The 21,108-nt window shown below is 40.4% G+C and overlaps 1 protein-coding gene across 2 annotated transcripts in view; it reads right to left on the bottom strand.

The window, feature by feature from the left end:
• The window catches only part of SRRM3 (serine/arginine repetitive matrix 3), a 777,290-nt gene that overhangs the window by 245,134 nt on the left and 511,048 nt on the right, over window positions 1-21,108 (bottom strand). For both annotated transcript variants that reach the window (XM_069757291.1, XM_069757290.1), the window contains exon 5: window positions 6,929-7,030. In XM_069757291.1, coding sequence (XP_069613392.1) covers window positions 6,929-7,030 — 102 coding nt within the window. The remainder of the gene's footprint in view (window positions 1-6,928; window positions 7,031-21,108) is intronic.

Genomic DNA, 21,108 nt, shown 5'->3' with positions numbered 1-21,108 from the left:
AGAGGAAAATTGACAAGAGATGTCTTTGAAGGTTGGTGCGAATGGTGGAAAAAACACCACGTCAAACATCCAATGACCTGAAGGTCAACCTGGAACAGTCTGGGGTCATGGTTTCAACAAGTACCATACGCCGCACACCAAACCAAGCAGAGCTTTATGGGTGAAGGCTAAGGAAGAAACTATTGCCGAAGAAAAGGCATAAAAAAGTACAACTGATCTGTGCCAAAGAGTACCTTGACAAACCACAATCCTTTTGAGAAAATGTTCTGTGGACAAATTAAATAAAACTAGAGCTTTTTGGCAATGCAAAGCAACAGTTTGTTTATAGATGGCAAAATGAAGCGTATAAGGAGAAGACGACCCTACCAACAGTTAAGCATGGTGGAGAATCCATAATGCTGTGGGGTTGCTTTGCTGCCTCTGGTACTAGAGTCCTTGACCGTATAATAGGAATCATGAAATCAGAGTATTAGCAAGAGATTTTAGAGCAAAATGTCCTACCTAGTGTAAGAAAACTTGGCTTGAGTTAAAGATCATGGGTTCTCCAGCAAGACAATGACCCAAATCACACATGCGAAAGTACACAGGAATGGTTGAAAAAGAAAAAATGGACTGTTTTAAAATGGGCAGCAATGAGTCCTGACCTCAGTCTCACTGAAAATCTTTGGGGAGAGCTGATATCAGCATTGGGAAAAAGAACCCTGCAAAAATTCAAGAGGTTGAACAAACTGCAAAGGGAGAGTGGGAGAAAATACAGCTGAGAAGGGCAAGAAGCTTATAGATGGCTACAAGAAACGTTTGGAGGCTGTCATCAATGCCGAAGGGTGTGCAACCAAGTATTAATTAGGGGTGCCTGTATTGCTGCACATGTTTGAAATTAAAACATGTAAGTTGAAAAGCAATATTTTATTGTTGTGTTACTTTGGACCACTGTTTAAAAAATCCTGAGGACATAACTTTGGTACATTCGCATTTATTTCTGAAGATATTGTACAGTTTATGAGAAAAGGAATGGGTGCCAATAATGGTGACCAACACTGTATTACACAAAGGATTACTCAGAATACAGGCTCTAGATCTAAATACAATACGATTACAATGGTGCTATTAACATTAGATTTTAACATTAATTTCTCTTTTTGTAAAGAATGACAAGTCTTTCAACAGTTGAAAGATAACCTGCAAAATGTAATCTGGTTGTTTTTAAAAAAAAGAAGGAACTATAAAGATGTTATTGTTATAACTATATGTGGAAATCTTCTTATGACATGTTTGAGGTGATTGGGGCCACAAGAAAATTAATACTGTACATTGCACAATATTTGTCATGTGAAAATATGACATTATAATTTACTAGCTATTGAACCCGTTCTACGCCCGGGTGGCGAGCATTTATATTGGTATATGGTCTCCATCCTGGTATGTGCTGCTCCATCCTGCGTCCCCATCCTGTCATGGCTGCTCCCATCCTGCGCCCCCATCCTGTCATGTGCTGCTCCATCCTGCATCCCCATCCTGACATGTGCTGCTCCATCCTGCGTCCCCATCCTGTCATGTGCTGCTCCATCCTGCGCCCCCATTCTGTCATGTGCTGCTCCCATCCTGCGCCCCCGTTCTGTCATGTGCTGCTCCCATCCTGCGCCCCCGTTCTGTCATGTGCTGCTCCCATCCTGCGCCTCCATTCTGTCATTTGCTGCTCCCATCCTGTCATGTGCTGCACCCATCCTGCGCCCCCGTTCTGTCATGTGCTGCTCCCATCCTGCGCCCCCGTTCTGTCATGTGCTGCTCCCATCCTGCGCCCCCGTTCTGTCATGTGCTGCTCCCATCCTGCGCCCGTTCTGTCATGTGCTGCTGCCATCCTGCGCCCGTTCTGTCATGTGCTGCTCCCATCCTGCGCCCGTTCTGTCATGTGCTGCTGCCATCCTGCGCCCGTTCTGTCATGTGGTGCTCCCATCCTGCGCGCCCGTTCTGTCATGTGCTGCTGCCATCCTGCGCCCGTTCTGTCATGTGCTGCTCCCATCCTGCTCCCCTGTTCTGTGATGTGCTGCTCCCATCCAGCGCCCGTTCTGTCCTGTGCTGCTGCCATCCTGCGCCCGTTCTGTCATGTGCTGCTGCCATCCTGCGCCCGTTCTGTCATGTGCTGCTGCCATCCTGCGCCCGTTCTGTCATGTGCTGCTGCCATCCTGGGCCCGTTCTGTCATGTGCTGCTGCCATCCTGCGCCCGTTCTGTCATGTGCTGCTGCCATCCTGCACCCGTTCTGTCATGTGCTGCTCCCATCCTGCGCCACCATTGTATTATATGCCCCCCATAAGACGCTCCAGTGTGTATGCCCCCGTATGCTGCTGCCATATAAAAAAAAAAAAAAACCATACTCACTTATCGTCCGGCTCCACTGCAGGTGTGTCTTCAAGAAAATGGCGCCGGAAAGCGCGGACTGCGCAGGCACCGATTCCGGCAGCAGGAATCGGCGCCTGCGCAGTCTGCGCTTTCCGGCGCCATTTTCTTGAAGACACACCTGCAGTGGAGCCGGAGTGTGTCTTCAAGAAAATGGCGCCGGAAAGCGCGGACTGCGCAGGCGCCGATTCCAGCAGCAGGAATCGGCGCCTGCGCAGTCCGCGCTTTCCGGCGCCATTTTCTTGAAGACACACTCCGGCTCCTCTGCCTGTGACTGGTAAGTCAGAGGGCGGCGCCGGCGCACATTAAGCGCATCATCGCGCTCTCTGAACTGTCACAGCAGAGGAGCCGGGAGACGGAGCGGTGGAACGGGGAAAGGTGAATATACTTACCCTCCTGGCGGTCCCTGACTCTCCGGTGGAGATCGCGGTATGCGTTCAGTGTTTACGCATACCGCGATCTCCTGGGAGCGTCACTCTGTGGGGGCCAGACTGCGCCGGCGCTTGCGCCTGCACAGTCTATAAAGGCTTCGGACAGAGTGACGCTCCCAGCGTTATATTATAGATATCGCAAGAAATATAAGAACAATGCATTGATTTGTGATTTAAATAAATAATGAATAAAAAATGCAATAGTAAAGGGATTGTCCTCGATTTAGAAACCCATGACGGACCTTTAGGAAAGGTCATCAATATCATCAATATTAGATTGTTCATCAGAGTCCCTGAAGTGAATGAGAGCAGAGCTGCAGTATCGGCTAAAACACAGTATTCAGATCTATGATATCCCAGCTGTTTACATGCAAACAACAAATAGGGGTACTGGATGTCAGACTTCCACTAATCTGATAACAACCCCCCATCAGAATATATGGGTATGTAGGTCTTTGAAATGTAAATCCATCAACACCTTTATATCTTCTATCTGTTGCTGCTGAAAACTAACATTTTCGTTCATATGTATATTAGGTGTTAAGTGCTCTGGGTGTGACAGAGCACTTAATTAGCCTTTGCCTTCAGATCCTGTTTCCCTGCACAGCACCAGCCTCTTTAGCAGGATTGGTTGCTCACTGCCTATGTGATGCAAGGCACTAGGCACGTGAGCTATCAATCAAGTTAAAGAGGCTGGTGCTGGGCGGGTAAACAAGCTTTGAAGCCAAAGGCTAATTAACGCCTCATTTGCATATGACTGAAAATGCTAATTTATCGTGAATTCTGCAACAGTTGGCAGGTATAAAGGTGTAGATGGATTTACATTTTACCATTTTAATCTGGTTGTTTTTCCCCATACATAATTTTTATGATTTTACTTTCTCTTAAATGTGCGACTCGTGATGGACCTGATGACTAAGATTGGCAGATCATCAAGATATTCTAGTACCGGAACTAATTAGCACAATCATTTTGGAAAGCAACTGGGCATCAATAAATTAGAGGTCCGAATGTCAATGGCAGTAAAACAAGAATATACTGGAGATAGATGACTTCTATAGTACTTGTACCTAATACTTTGGATCCATCTGGAAACTAAAGCTACATAAGCCAGCATGAGCTCCCAGACACAAGTTGTATATAAAAAGTTACCGTAGATAACAACCAAATATTTCTCAAAATATCCTGAAATTCATTGTTAGGCCAACAAATGCACGGCTAAGTGGATTTGCCAATTTCACTGCCATTGTAAAGTAAAATAAGTATTGTGCATTAGGTATAAAGGAACATTTCAATAAAATAGCCTTCAGCTACGTGAAAGAAAGCTTGCCATTCATTCCATTTCATTTCACTTGAAAGCTTTTGTTACTAAATTTGTTCTGGAACAGTCTGTAGGTTGTGATACTTGTAGTTAACAAATGCAGCAATGTTATGGGAGGGCCTTTAAGACCCCAAAGGAACAAACTAAAAGGCAAAGATTCACTAGAAAACAAAAGGGGACATGATAAAACAAATCATTCTTCACGAACCTGGTTAGGCTGTGTTCACACGTTGCGTTTTTTTCGCGGTTTTTCCCGATAAAAACGCTATAAAACCGCAAAAAAACCGCATACAATAAGCATCTCATCATTTAGAATGAATTCCGCATGTTTTGTGCACATGATGTGTTTTTTTCCGCAAAAAAAACGCATACCGCACAAAATCCGGACATGCTCTATCTTTTTGCGTTTTTTTTGCGGATTTCCCACTCCAAAATGCATTGGGAAGTGTCCGGAAAAAACCGCGTCAAAAACGCGTCAAAACCGCGGCAAAAACGCGTCAAAACCGCGGCAAAACTGCGGCAAAATCGCGGCAAAAACGCATGCGGTTTTCTTGCGGATTTCATGCAGAAAATGTCCGGAATTCTCAGGAATTTTCTGCATGAATTCCTGAACGTGTGCACATAGCCTTAAACTCAAAATTGTCAAATATCATTGTAATCACATATCAGTAACGAATTGGTGCAATATATCTATGACGAAAGTACTAACTTTTATTAAGACAGGATTACAACAAAAACATGTAAGGAAATGTACTTTGCTAGCAGGAACTATGACAACAGGCAAATATATGATTTAGGATGTACTTTAGGATGTACTTTTTTAATGGGAATCTGTCAGCAGGTTTTTGCTACCTCATGTGATAGCAGCATGATGTAGGGGCAGAGACCCTGATTCCAGCGATGTATCACTTAGCTTACTGGGTGCAGCAGTTGACATAAAACCCCTGATTTTTCTGCAGCAGATTTAGCAGTGCTTAAATGCTCAGTCCTGTATATCCCCCCCCCCCCCAACCACTAATTGGCGGCTGTGTACAATGTATATTGACAGAAAGCTGCTAATTAGTGGTAGGGGCAGGGTTATACAGAGCAGTTGACTAGGAGGCACGAGACACCTAGTCCTGTAGTGATAATCTCCTGCTGATAAAACACTGATTTTATAGAAATAACAACACACATCCTAGTAAATGAAACATTGCTGGAATCAGTGACTCAGCCACTAGATCATGCTGCTCTCAAATTACACAGGAAAAACCTGATGAAATATTCACTTTATCATCTCAAATAAAAAAGGGTGTTTTAATATGAAACTGATTCAATATTGTATAAAAGTCAAAAGTGCAAGAGTCACTGAAGAGATAAGTCAGGCACGTCATTGATCGGAGTGATGGTGATAGATTGTATGTAGCTAGCTCTGTCTTAATAATTTTCCTATGTACATGGGCCCTTCACCCTGTCATATTGAAAATGGTATCTGATGTGTAGGCAGGATATTAATGAGTTGAGCAGGAAGAAGCTGATTTGTGGGAAAAGTTTCAGTGAAGCTTGTATTTTATTTATTGAAATCTTTAGTGCTTGTACACATTTGAGTCCAGTGGGCGGTCCTATTCAGAAATTAAGTCATCCCTATATGAGATGGCATGCAGAGATGGTGGACAATAGCTAGTATTGTAGCCTCACAGTGCAGGGGTCCTGAGTCCAAATCCAAGGTCAATATTTGAAAGTATTTTGTATGCTCTCCCTGTGTGTTGAATGCATGTACTCAGTTTTTTTTTTCATACTCCATACTCCAAAGGCATGTTGATAGGGAATTTAGATTGTGAGCCCCAATGGAGACAGTGATGTAAAATGGTGTGAATATTAATAGTGCTATATAAGGGGATAAAATGACTCATATGTATACAAACACCAGGACTTTCAACGCATATAATATACAAGTTTGGACAGAGACAGACTGCCGTATTTCTCGTGCTGTATTTCTTGTGCGAGAATTGCATGGTAAACCTTGTACTGGCTGTCGGCTCTCCTGACCTGAGCTTGACAGCTACAAAGAAATGCATCATACTGCCTTGCTCAGGTCAGGAGAGGTGCCGGCCAGTGTATGCACAATGTGACAGCTTCTCTTTAAGGCTTCTTTCACAATTGCGTCGCTTGGCCTCCGTCGCAATGCGTCGTTTTGGGAAAAAACGCATCCTGCAAATGTGCCCGCAGGATGTGTTTTTTTTTCCCATAGACTTGTAATGCCGATGGATCGCGACGCATGGCCATACGTCGCGTCCGTCGTGCACTGGATCCGTCGTGTTTTGGCGGACCGTCGTCACAAAAAAACGTTCAAACGTTTTTTCATATGTCACATCTGCCATTTCCTACCGCGCATGCGTGGCCGGAACTCCGCCCCCTCCTCCCGGTATTTTAGAATGGGCAGCAGATGCGTTGAAAAACTGCATCTGCTGCCCACGTTGTGCCGAATTTTCGCAATGTATGTCAGTAGTTGCGCTGATGCTTAGCGACGGCCGCGTACCAACGCAAGTGTGAAAGAAGCCTAAAGGGTACCTATGAATTTATTTTTGATTTAGTATCTAGTCCCTTCCTAACGTGTGCAGCAGATCAGTATTGAGACCCTAAATGATCACTCAATACACCACTTTGCACAGCAGGCAGAAGCGCTGAGCTCCTGCATGAAAGCGTACAAACTGGGGTACTGGCTCAATATAAAGTCTTTGAGCCTGTAGACCACTGAGGATGCTGAAAATATTTAACATAAAGGAGTATATAGTTGCTTACATCTGACGACCATGTTGATCTTCTCTTGTCAGCACTCCTTCTTTTTCCATGAGCATTTGCCGAAAAGTACCCACTTTCTGGCGTATTTCCTCTTCTGCATACCTAAAATGAGAGGGAAAAATTGCTATTACAGTCTTCAGTTCTATAATAAATGTTTTACAAGCCAATGTTTAGAAACATAAACTCATTACATTGGGAGCCTGGCTGTCATTCATTGCTGATGTAGAAGGACGTCAAGGTCAACTATCTCAGCTCCTTGACATACAGAACATTGGGTGCGGGGAGGGATTAAGTGAAGCTTCAAAGGGGCTGTCCTAATTTTAACTGTACTCTGTTCATGCAAAGCACATATTATAATCATAATACTATAATGACTACATATTTCTGTTACATATTTGTTATGGCCTCCTTTGTGTTGATTTGATTACTTCTCAGAATTTCTACCAAAAGTGTCCAGTGTAGATCACATATGTTCATCACCACCTGGATCCACTTCATCCCAAATTAAATTGAAATTTGGAGATGGAATCGAAACAATGAAAGAGGGCGACATAATGAGAATGAATATTACAAGTATACCTAGATATAAGCTTTTTTTTATTTATACAATCCTAATTTTCTGTTTCATAAAATCGTTTTTTAATTATTCCAATTGAAAACTTGAATTCAATGAACTAATCACCTTGTATATGCAGTCCGATCTGTGGGCAGCATGATATAGAGAAGAAGCTGAGCTGAATGATATGTAGATTTGCTGGAAAAGAGTCAGCATAACTTGTTTTATTCATTGAAACCTCTGGTGCTTGTATACATATCAGTCCAGTGGGCGGTCCTACTCAGTGATTGGCAGCTTTCTGAGTGTACATTCCTACAGGGCCAACCCACTGGACTGATATGTATAGAGACACCAGGGATTTTAATGAATAATACACAAGTTTTACTGAAACTTTTGCCACAAAAATGCATAACAATCTGATCAGCATCTCGAGCTCTATAATTTTCTACTTGTAGAGCAGATAACATTTTGAAAATATCAGTTTCCCTTTAACCCTGCTGTTCTGTTGGTCAAAAATGACCGACCTTGAACTTCAATATTCTTTAAAATATTCAAGATGCGGCTCTGAAACCCGTGGCCGACCGACCCATCCTCATTTAAGTCAATCAACCACAAGTTTCAGAACCGCATCTTGAACACCCCAAAAAATACCAAAGTTCAAAATAGGTCTCCCCAGACCGAACAGAACAGCAGGGTTAAGGACTTCACATACTAGACTACAGCTTATGACTGACACTTTATAAGTTTTGATTCAATATACAATACTTGACTTCCATCTATATCACTGCGGGATGTTTTCACTGTGTTCAGTGAACCATGGTCCTCTGGAGTACACTATATGGCGTGAATAAATGTTATGTCAGAATTCGGTGTGCATTATGCCAACAGTATAACGGTAAACATCTAAGAAATCTGCGCATGTTTTTACTACTAATCTACACCGTTCTGAAAGGAAGATTGGTAAATCAGTCACGAATGTCCAGAAGATGCAGAGGTTACATAGCTCTGTGTGGTGCAGGAAAGACTGGCATATGCGCTATCTGTGGACAATAGCTAACAAAGAGGAGTATGCAATTTAAATATGGTGCAGATGCGAGTCCTGTATAGGCACCAATGTCAACACTCGTAGGTTGTCTGGAAAGTCTCTCATAAATGTGAAACACTCATGGATTCTTTGAAGAGTAAAAAAGCCGCCCAAAAAAGACAGACTATATACGATAACAGCGGACAATCAATAACGCCATATTCACATGTTGAGTATTTGGTGATTTTTTTACCTCAGTATGTGTAAGCCAAAACCAGGAGTGGATGACAAATCCAGAAGTGATAAAGGGTTGTGTTTCTATTATGCTTTTCCTCTAATTGTTCCTCTCCTAGTTTTCGCTTACGAATTCTGAGGTAAAAAACTCACCAAATACTCAACATGTGCACGTGGCCTAACTTAACTACTGAAGCGAACACTTTCCCGCCACTTATCTCTGCTGCTACACCTCAGCTCCAAGAAAGAAAGTCACAACTGACTGCCTGCTTGTGGCAAGCTGGCCACTTGATATAGTTTTTTAACAAAAAAAAAATAATGTCTGACAATGATTTAGGTTGCTCTCTCTGTCTGGTATTGTATAAAGGAGCACTCTCTGGATGGCACTGCGCATCTGGGCACTGACTAACAGTAAAGTACCGTACTCCCTAACTGGCACTAATAATTTGTTGTGAACTCTGTGACTAGCATAATGGCGAGGTACCCTCTTGGGTTGGATGCGAAAATATTAGGTTGGCAATGATTATTGAGAACACTCTGCAGATGCATTTTTCATGCCTGAAATTTATACCCTAAGGGTATGTGCACACGTCCGGATTTTTAGCGTTTTTTTTGCGGAATTTCGCTATAAAAACGCTATAATTCCGCATCAAAAACGCTAAAAATATGCATCCTATCATTTAGAATGCATTCCGGATTTTTTGTTCAGATGGATGCGTTTTTTTCCGCAAAAAAAACGCATTCCGCAAAAAAAATGGACATGCTCATTCTTTTTGCGGATTTTTTGCGGATTTCTAAGCCAAAATGACTTTCAGGGAAAAAAAAAAAAATCCGCAAAAAATCCGCGCAAAAAACGCGAAAAAACCGCGAAAAATCCGCGCGGAAAAAAACGCGATTTTCTGCCAGAATTCTCCGGATTTTGTCAGGAAAAAAACCTGACGTGTGCACATAGCCTTAGTGACGGGGCCAAATTTTTAAAATCTGACCAGTGTCACTTTATGTGGTAATGACAATGAAACGCTTCAACATATCCCAGTAATTTTCAGACTGTTTTTTGATGATGCATTGTACTTTAGGATAAGGGTAAACATAGGTTGATACGTTTTGTGTTTATTTACAAAATAATATCAGAAATTTGAGAAAAATGTTAAAAAATTAGCAATTTCCAAACATTCAAGGATTATCCCTTTAACACAGATAGCCATACCATAAAAAAACCTTAACAAATAACATTTCCCACGTTTGCTTTACATCATCACCATTTGTAAAGTGTCCTTTTATTTTGATAGCATTAAAGGAGGTTTAAAAATGAAGCAGCAATTTTTGTTTTTTTCAAGGAAATTGCCCCCAAAAATTTTAGAGACCTATCCAGGTTTGAAATGACTTTGGGGGTCTTATATATTGGAAAAAGGCTCACACACAGTGCTGAAACATCATACACAAATGGGCTATTAAAATTGCTTTTTTGCACTAAAATGATGGTGTGCTGCTTCTTTGATTTTTCTAATATAAGGACTGGTATGTACCTGCGAAGCCTTGCATTCAACTATTGCTATTGTTCAGGTGCTGCACTCTGATCATTTTTTTCTATCTATCTATCTATCTATCTATCTATCTATCTATCTATCTATCTATTTATCTATCTATCCATACCGACAGACTAAGGGTACCGTCACACTATACGATTTACCTACGATCACGACCAGCGATATGACCTGGCCGTGATCATAGGTAAATCGTAGTGTGGTCGCTGGGGAGCTGTCACACAGACAGCTCTCCAGCGACCAACGATGCCGAGGTACCCGGGTAACCAGGGTAAACATCGGGTTACTAAGCGCAGGACTGCGCTTAGTAACCCGATGTTTACCCTGGTTTCCAGCGTAAAAAAAACAAACAGCACATACTTACATTCTGGTGTCCGTCAGGTCCCTTGCCGTCTGCTTCCTGCACTCACTGACTGCCGGCCGTAAAGTGAAAGTGAAAGCACAGCACAGCGGTGACGTCACCGCTGTGCTCTGCTTTCACTTTACGGCCGGCAGTCACTGAGTGCGGGAAGCAGACGGCAAGGTACCTGACGGACACCAGAATGTAAGTATGTGCTGTTTGTTTTTTTTTAGTTTTACGCTTGTAACCAGGGTAAACATCGGCTTACTAAGCGCGGCCCTGCGCTTAGTAACCCGATGTTTACCCTGGTTACAAGCGAACGCATTGCTAGATCGCATCGCTAGATCGGTGTCACACACCGATCTAGCGATGCCAGCGGGAGATCCAGCGACGAAAGAAAGTTCTAAACGATCTGCTACGACGTACGATTCTCAGCAGGAACCCTGATCGCTGCTGCGTGTCAGACACAGCGATATCGTAACGATATCGCTGGAACGTCACGAATCGTACCGTCGTAGCGATCGAAATGGTAGTGTGTGATGGTACCCTAAGAATCACAATTCTAAAATGGGAAATAAGAAAAAAGATCTTACTCATCAAGTCCATCACCTGCCATAGAAATAAATGGGCCACAGAGCAGCAAAAAAATAATGTCCACCTTTAATATTTTTATAGCTAGATGTACTTATTAAAATAGATGTACATATGAAAATAAAAACGAGTTCTTCATTGTACCTTTCTGGTCATTACTAAGTTGCTGTCATTACTGCCAAAACCAATACTGTAACATAAAAATAGTTTGGACAAGAAAAGAACGCTCCACTATTTTACATGAGACATTTTAATGATACACTGCATTCTTGTCCACAGTCATAGCAATCAATCTTTTGAATAAAAAACAAATTAAAAGAAAAAAAACTAGCACCGATATCCTCAAAGTCACGGTGTGTTGTTTTCAAGGCCTGCCATGCGGTATATAAGAATGGCCTTGTGCTCTGTTACGTTGGCAGCATTGGCGCTACAACAGCAATTCTCATTTATTTGGGACAACTCGGGAGAAAAGCTAAAAACAACATAATGAATACAAATGGAAGCACAGACTCAATAATATACCAAGAGTATTACAGAATGACTGTCCATATATACAATAATAATATGCTACCATCCTTCTTGCTTATGCAAAACATAGTAATCATAAATTTGTAATAACTGCATTAAATACAACTGAAGGAGGCACATTTAAGATGCAATTTTTGCAGCACATTTTTCTACTGCCTTCTACAGCTAATCAAAACTGTTTGGAAATTGATGTATAAAATTACATTAGTTTAGTCTGTTTTTCTGTCACTTTTCATAGCTCTTTTTGAGGACCCAAAGACCTAATGTTCTCTCTCTATACAGATTTTTATTATGTTTTTATTTTTCCAGTAAAGGCGATTAACCTATGGATTTCATTTATTTCTTTGTGATTTCCACAATGGACTTGTTCAGGGGTAGATGGACTGCGTGTATTCTTTTGCCATTAGGTGTGGACACTACAGTCCCAATTAATCAAGAATGGCAATGTTGGAATAACACGCTCCTAAATCATGAAGAATCATACGTCTCATAATGGATTTAGAATGTCTGACAATTGGGAAGCATATTCCAAATAATTGGCAAAACACGTAAGAAGTCTTGGAGATGGGAGTGGGAGGTTCAGATTATAGATTATGCTAGTATTAGGTAATTAGCAGAACGGAGAGCACGGGTCAGGTAATAGACTGAAACAAGAGAGGAGATGTAGGGTGGTGCTGAACTTTGGAGAGCTTTGCAGGTGAGATTGATAAGATTGTGTTGAACTCTGTAGCGGATGGGCAACCAGTGCAACAACTGGCACAGGGTGGAGGCATCGGTGTAGCGGTTGGAAAGGAATATGATCTTGGCTACTGCATTTAAGATGGATTGGAGAGAGAAGAGTTTAGCGAGAGGGAGACCGGTCAGTAGAGTTGCAATAGCATAGATGAGAATGAATAAGAGCTACAATAAGAGTTTTTGTAGAGTGAAAGGTAAAATAAGGTTGAATTCTATAGACATTTTTCAGGTGTAGGTGACATGAGCGAGTGAGTGATCGGATGTAGGGGTGAATGAAAAATCTTAATAAAGTGTGACACCAAGGCAGTGGGCATGTTGATGGGAAGTAATGGTAGAACTACACACAGGCATAGGTAGAATAGTGGAGAGAGGAAACACAAGGATTTCAGTTTTTGACAGATTCAGTTTTAGACAGAGTGAGGACATAATGTTAGACACAGCAGAAAGACAATCAATGGTGTTTTGTAATAATGAAGCCATGATGTCTAGAGATGATGTGTATAATAGGGTGTCATCAGCATAGACATGGTACTGAAAACTGAATCTACTGATTGTTTGTCCTACAAGGGCAATACATAAGGAGGAGGGGGCTTAGGGCTGATCCTTGAGGAACCGTGACAGTAAGGTCAAAAGGAGAGGAAAGAGAGCCAGCAAAAGATACAGTAAAGGAGCAGTCAGAGAGGTAGGAGGTGAACCAGGGAGAATGGTATCTTTGAGACCAATAGACCGGAGCATAGCGAAGAGGAGTTGGTGATTCATAGTGTCCAATGCTGCAGAGAGATCCAGGAAAATCAGCAGGGAGTAGTGACCATTAGATTTAGATGATAGTAGATAATTAGAGACTTTAGTGAGGGAAGCTTCAGTAGAGTGCAAAGAGCGGAAACCAGATTGTAGATGGTCAAGAAGAGAGTTACCGTATCTGAGAGACAGCGGATTAGATGGGAGTGGACCAATCGCTACAGGAGTTTAGAGATGATGGAAAAATTAGAGACAGGTCTGTAGGTAGCATCACAGTTCTAATTGAGGGATGGATTTTTAAATAGTAGGTGTATGCTGGTGTGTTTAAATGAGGAGGGAAAGATGCCAGATGAGAGAGAATAAATATTTTAGTTACATGAGTGGTGACAGCCAGGGAAAGGGAGTGGAGGAGATGTGAGGGAATAGGGTCACTGTTTCATGTAGTAGGGTGAGAAGATGCAAGTAGCCGGTTTACTTCTTCTTCAGTGACTGGTTCAAATGGTCAAATACATAAACTGACCTAGATGCAGTTAAAGTGGGAGGAGAATGCATAACATTAGGGTATTGGGACAAGATTTACTGTCGGATATGGTACATTTTTTATTAGAAATAATTGGCCACATTATCAGCACTGAGGTCAGTGGTGGGGGCCTGTACTCTTGAATTGAGGAGAGAATGAAAAGTGTCAAAAAGTCATTTAGGATTTTTGGACAGAGCAGTGATAAAGATGTTGAAGTAGGTTTGTTTGGACAGGAGAAGGGCAGAATTGTATGTTTTAAGCATAAACTTATAATGGATGAAATCTTCAGCTAAATTAAAATTTATCCACAGACATTCAGCCCACTTGGAACACTGCTAAAGAAATTGTGTTTGCAGCGTGTGCAAGGGTTGCTGCCACCTGTGCTGAGTTGTTCTATGTGTAGGAGATGCAGCTTCATCCAGGGCACTTTGCAATGTTTCATTATAATGTTTCAGAGCAGGGTCTGATCATGAGAGGGAGGAGATTACGGCCAATAGTGACTGCAAATTGTTCTTAAGTTTCTGGCTTTTAATGGCATGTATATTTCTACAGGGTGGGCGATTTATTTGGATACACCTAAATAAAATGGGAATGGTTGGTAATATCAACTTCGTGTGTGTGGCACATTAGTATATAGGGGGGGACTTTAAAAGATGGGTGGTGATCATGGTGGCCATTTTGAAGTTGGCCATTTTGGATCCAACTTTATTTTTTCCAAATGGAAAATTATTGAGAATGTGCTTGGTTTTAACATAACTTTATTCTTTCATGAGTTATTTACGAGTTTATGACCAACTGATGATTCAACTGGCCCATGATGACCAATCCACTTTCCAGGCTACCAAGGTCTCACGGTCTGACCCCCATAGACTTTTATCTTTGGGGTCATCTAAAGGCAACTGTCTATGCTGTGAAGATACGAGATGTGCAGCATCTGAAACAACGGATACTGGAAGCCTGTGCTAGCATTTCTTCTGTGGTGTTGCTATCAGTGTGTCAAGAGTGGGAGAAGAGAGTTGCATTGACTATCCAACACAATGGGTAGCACTTTTTGTAACACATTTTATAAGTGGTCATAAACTCGTAAATAACTCATGAAAGAATAAAGTTATGTTAAAACCAAGCACACACCATTGTTTTTTTGTGAAATTCTCAATAATTTTGATGTCACATGACCCTCTTCCCATTGGAAAAAATAAAGTTGGATCCAAAATGGCAGACTTAAAAATGGTCGTCATAGTCACCACCCATTTTGAAAAGTTTCCCCCCTCCCATATACTAATGTGCCACAAACAGAAAGTTGATATCACCAACCATTCCCATTTTATTTAGGTGCATCCATATAAATGGCCCACCCTGTATTAATTATGGTAACTTGGGATGTCCTGAGTTGGGTGACGGTTCTTGACAGAGAAAGAAGGTTGCGGTCACAGAGCGGGAGATGCGAGTTAATTAATTCATGCACTCAGCAGAGATAGGAGATCAGATCTAGAGTTGTATCGTACCCCATGCCCTGACAACCAGCTCAATCCAATTTGGTGCAGCTGGTTCAAACTGCAGTGAAAACACCAAATGTTTCGACATTTTTGCACAACTTTGCATTGGACAAAAACATTGCGACTTTTCAAAGTGATTAGGCATAATCGGTTTAATGAATTGAAGCCTATATTCTTCCCTGGTTATATCAACTATTTGTCCTGTCCAATATCTTCTAGTATCTTAATGAGTTAAGAAAATATCAAGACCATGGAAAAGAGACCCAAATTTATTTTGTATGGTTCAGAACAAGTTGAAATTTCATTAAAAGTCATTATTTAGTACTATACATAAGAATCTTTCCAAATAGTCCTTACTTGTAGTTTAGCTCCGAGAATATTTTGATCTTAATATACAAAGATTATTGTATGGGCACTATGAATTCTTTAAGAACCACAGAGAAATAAAATCATTGGAAGCCATTATGCCATATATATTTAAATTCACTCCATACAATAAGATTAACTTATACTTTAGAACCATTTTAGCCCTATGGCATTCTATCATTTGAATATTTTTTATTCTATTCTTTCTTCTCTTATTTCTCCTTTTAGTTTTAAAGCTAAATTTATACATTCAATTTTGTATGATAAGCACATATATAGCAAAATATAATTTCTATCAACATAAAATAAAATTATTCATGTGCAAAGCTGGAGTAAAGCAAATAAAAACCCCTCAAATGCAATTCAAAAATATATTTTCTACACTTTTGGTAAATGTGTAATTTTCTGTTCTTTGCAATATCAAACAGAAACCCTTTTAAAATGATGGATTGAAATGGATGGTTGACGCTGCCATAGAAACAGTGAAGGACTAAGAAGAAAAATCACTGAATACCTCTACAAAAGTAATGACTGACATGTATGAATGTGCTTCTTAATGCTGGATTCTATTAGGATTGAATAGGAACATTGGTGAAGACAGCAACCAATTTAATCTAGTCCGGTGTGCAAATGGCAACACTACAACACAGGTATATTGGAACAATTGAAAAAAAAGCATACTGAGTGTAGGAAATATTTATTTTCAAAGAATTATAGTATTCCTCCTGTGCTAATACATGAAATATGCAATAGACAGAAATTAGTAGGATATAAAAATGCATTTTATACCTATATTTACCATTGTGTGAAAATTGCGCACGTTGCGAAAAATTACACAACAGTTTTTTCCCCATAGAACACTCAATCACTAGTGTCTTGTGTCCATTTAAAGTTGCTGTACTTTAAGAAAAGTTTTTCCTTTAAGCTCTGTTACTAGTAAAAAAACAAAATGTTTATGCACATTGCCGAGTCCAGTGCTAAGTCTCTGACTCTGTTCTCGCTTTCGTCTGCAGCAATGCAGACAACTAGTGGGGTATGTAGAGGAGCTGCGGAGACACCATCACGTGTTTCTCAACGCAGGCAGTGAATAGCCAGGCCTTTCCCCGGGAAGGAACAACCAAGGGAAGGGCAGCATCCAATAAAGGAAAACATCCAATAAAGGAAAACCACCTATGCCAAACATGGTATCCATCCACAGACAGCTGTTTTGGGGTTTTTGCCCCTCATCAGTGTGGAGTAGGAAACTGGCTATCAGGAGCAGTGCCTAGTAGAAAGTCTATAAAGGCACGGATGATTGACCTCGTGGAGACCAAAACATCCAACACCGTGGAGACACCATCACGTGTTTCTCAACGCAGTGATCCAGGGCAGTGTTCTGGATCACTGCGTTGAGAAACACGTGATGGTGTCTCCACGGTGTTGGATGTTTTGGTCTCCACGAGGTCAATCATCTGTGCCTTTATAAACTAGTGGGGTATGACAGACAATTAGTGGGGTATGACATGCTCCTTTTAAAAAATCATACTAAATTTTAAAAATATACTCAAATTTGTATTTTTATGTATTTCTCTAAAAATAGAAAAGGAGTATTCTAAATAAACTACAAATTGATTTTTTTTTAAGAAATGTGAATTATAAAGTTCAAAATTTCCAGGAAGAATAAAATGCTTTAGTAATAAAACTACTAAACAAAAGATCATGAATCATTCGGATACATTTATTTAACCTGCATATTGAAGTAAATCAAAGAAGGGCAGTCTATTAAGAATGAGCAAAACATCCTATGCTCGGTAGCTAATTGGCAAAAGCACAAGTTATTTTTCTAATTTTCTTATGGTTTAAGTGCATGCATTGAAAGAAATTATAGGGCTATAAACAGGAATATAAATCATATATGCTTAAAGTAATAGTGGGAAAAACTTTAATAGGACCTATCCACCACAAGGGAAACCTTATGGGGAAGAAGAAGACGAAAACATAACCTTTCTCAAATAAGTATAATTAGGAAAAGAAACACATTTCTGATCTATTTTCAGAATGGAAGCTCTGGCTCTGGCCCTGATGTCAGACTCTCCACTGTCTCACTATCTCCAGAGTTGTGTGAGACTTCTTGCCTCTTAGCTGAGAGATACAAGTGTGTGGAGACCACCATTTTCAAAATGTAAACATAAAGGAGATCTTTGCTGACTTCTTGCTGGCTGTAGTGATACATGAAGAAATGTAAGGTGGAAAAGCAGGAGGCTGGTAGAAATAGTTACGAAGGTAAAACCTGTCACAACATCTCCACACTGTTTCTTCTACTTGGTCAAAATAATGTGAAGGCTGCAGCCAAAGAGTGGCCGCTGATTGGTGATGTGATGCCCCCTTTGGATGTTAATGCCAATTGACTGCTAGAGGACATGGAGAAGTAAAGCATGTGCTAGAGTTCATTATCTGATCAGGGGCAAAAGTAATTTGAGAGATGGAGTAGCTATTATTTCATTTTTCCCATCACATTGGAGGTATTCAGAAGAGTTTGTTACCGGAAGTAGTGGACTATCCCTTTCTTGGTTAAAGTGGAATGTTGCCTGTAAGCAATGTTGCCTTTTTCTGCATAGTTGGAATTTTCTACACAGTTTCACACAAGCAGTTTTGTAAGGATCTTTGATGCTACAAGTTTAGGCCATGGCTGGAAGCTGTGGCCATAAATAAACTAGCCTCACATTGATGTTTTATTACATCTAAAAAACATTAGTCATTTTTTGATACTGAAAAAGATATTTATTTTTGCATCTTTGACGAATCAGAAACCGTAACAAACTGCTCTAGTAGAACTTGTCTTTTGACAGTACTGGGGTAGAGGGGGTCATGAGTGACCTTCTTAGTGTAGTGGCAAAAAAATTAATAAAGTATTAAGAAATTAATATACTTCTATTCTCCATTTAACTGAACTGATAAGACCTATGGATCGGACACTGATCGGCCTCCAGAGTTTATCTTCAATGAAAGGGAGAGCTAAAGTTAAAACTGCTTTTGATGCACATATCAGTCTAAAATGTTAAAGGTCTGTCATGATTTTCAACCTCTGTACTTAACTATCCACTCTTTTCAAGCTAATGGTTCTTTGTCATCATTCTGCAAGTGGTATATGTGCTGGAACTTCTGTTTTCTCCCTTTCCACAGTACATTACTCTTACCACTGGCTAATGGCTTGACAGCAATTAACCCCTTTACCCCCAAGGGTGGTTTGCACGTTAATGACCAGGCCAATTTTTACGATTCTGTCCACTGTCCATTTATGAGGTTATAACTCTGGAATGCTTCAACGGATCCCAGTGATTCTGACACTGTTTTCTTGCGACATATTGTACTTCATGATAGTGGTAACATTTCTTTGATATTACATGCGTTTATTTGTGGAAAAAACTGAAATTTGGTGAAAATGTTGAAAATTTCGCAATTTTCCAACTTTTAATTTTTATGCAATTAAATCACAGAGATATGTCACACAAAATACTTAATAAGTAACATTTCCCACATGTCTACTTTACATCAGCACAATAAAAAATCATATTTTCACAAAAATGATCTTTTCTCCCCCAATTTTTTTATTTTCCCAGGGGTAAGAGAAGAAATTGGACCCTAAAAGTTGTTGTACAATTTGTCCTGAGTACGTTGATACCCCATATGTGGGGGTAAACCACTGTTTGGGTGCATGGCAGAGCTCGGAAGGGAAGGAGCGCCATTTGACTTTTCAATGCAAAATTGATTGGAATTGAGATGGGACGCCATGTTGCATTTGGAGAGCCACTGATGTGCCTAAACATTAAAACCCCCCACAAGTGACAACATTTTGGAAAGTAGACCCCCTACAGACTCATCTAGATGTGTTGTAAGAGCTTTGAACCCCAAAGTGTTTCACTACAGTTTATAACGCAGAGCCGTGAAAATAAAATAAAAAATTTCCCACAAAAAATATTTTTTAGCCCCCCGTTTTGTATTTTCCCAAGAATAACAGGAGAAATTGGACCCCAAAAGTTGTTGTCCAATTTGTCCTGAGTACGCTAATACCCCATATGTGGGGGGAACCACCGTTTGGGCGCATGGGAGGGCTCGGAAGGGAAGGAGCGCCATTTGGAATGCAGACTTAAACGGATTGGTCTGCAGGAGTCACATTGTGTTTGCAGAGCCCCTAATGTACCTAAACAGTAGAACCCCCCCCCCACAAGTGACCCCATATTGGAAACTAGACCCCCCAAGGAACTTATCTAGATGTGTTGTGAGAACTTTGAACCCCCAAGTGTTTCACTACAGTTTATAACGCAGAGCCGTGAAAATAAAAAATCTTTTTTTCCCACAAAATTATTTTTTAGCCCCCAGTCAAACAAAGTTTTTATCTTCTCTGATGTGGGTATATTAGCTTGTAAAGTTTAGGTTATAATTTATGTTCTGTCCAATCAAGTATGACCAGAGATTTTTCAATGCGGTGTATACCTCTTCCCTTGTATGGTATTGAGCAATCATATGCAGGCAGAGACAAGGAAAAAAAGAACATGTCCCCATAATAGGTTAAAACAGGTTTTCTCCTGTGAGCCATGTAATGGCAGTCTGCACTCATCAATGGTCTCACTGGGGTAGAGCAGAAATTACTAACAATGCTCATCTCACGGCAGTCAGTGTGGGAAGAGGGGATATAGCAGAACTGACAGCACTCTGAGAGGAGAGTCTTTGTAAGGAGACAATGCTCAGCTCTGTATGCTACCATTTTTTTATTTTAAGCCCACAGCAGGCTAATTTTTTTTCTACATCGGACAACCACTTTACACTACTTTATAACACAACAGCCTTATGAAAACTATGTAGTTAAGTTACAACATTTAATAACACTTTTAAAACGCACAAACGTGGGCAACAAAATTGGTACAGAAAATGGAGAACCTTAGGTTTTTTTGTATACCAAATTATAGCTTTGCAACAGAAGGTAGTACACAAAGGAGCTTCACAAGGAAAAGACAGACCAATTCAGTGTCTACATAAATCTATAAATAATATAGGTTCCTCATAATTTATAAGCTTGAAGCAGGGCTCTCACTCCTTTTGGTATCTGAGTTATGTTTATTCTGTAATGTCTTTATTGTCTGTATAAGTCCCCTGTAAAATTGGAAAGTGCTGCGGAATAGGTTGGCGTTATAAAAAAAAAAATTCTTATATTGTCATAGTGAGTTATAACTCCTATTATGTTGGGGAAAAACACTTCTTTCAAAGGCGTCAATTTACCACCAGTGTTTAGTCTGGAAAACCTGCAAAAAGTGCTTATCGCTAGGAGAGGTGCCAGAAGCAATAATGATTTCAGAGCCTAGAAATGGCAAATTGCATATTTAACAGATTTTTGTAATGTGTTTTTTTTTTATTTACATTTTTGAGAACTATAAACTTAATAAATTATTTTTGAGGTATCTAATTCTTAATAAACTAAAGAAGCACTCCTCTCATCAAAGTTTTTATCCTCCTAATACATTGCAATCATCA

The sequence above is a fragment of the Ranitomeya imitator genome, chromosome 3 (assembly GCF_032444005.1).
Source record: "Ranitomeya imitator isolate aRanImi1 chromosome 3, aRanImi1.pri, whole genome shotgun sequence".
Taxonomy (NCBI): Eukaryota; Metazoa; Chordata; class Amphibia; order Anura; family Dendrobatidae; genus Ranitomeya; species Ranitomeya imitator.
Note: the sequence above shows the minus strand (reverse complement) of the source record. Positions and strands in the feature narration are given on the sequence as shown.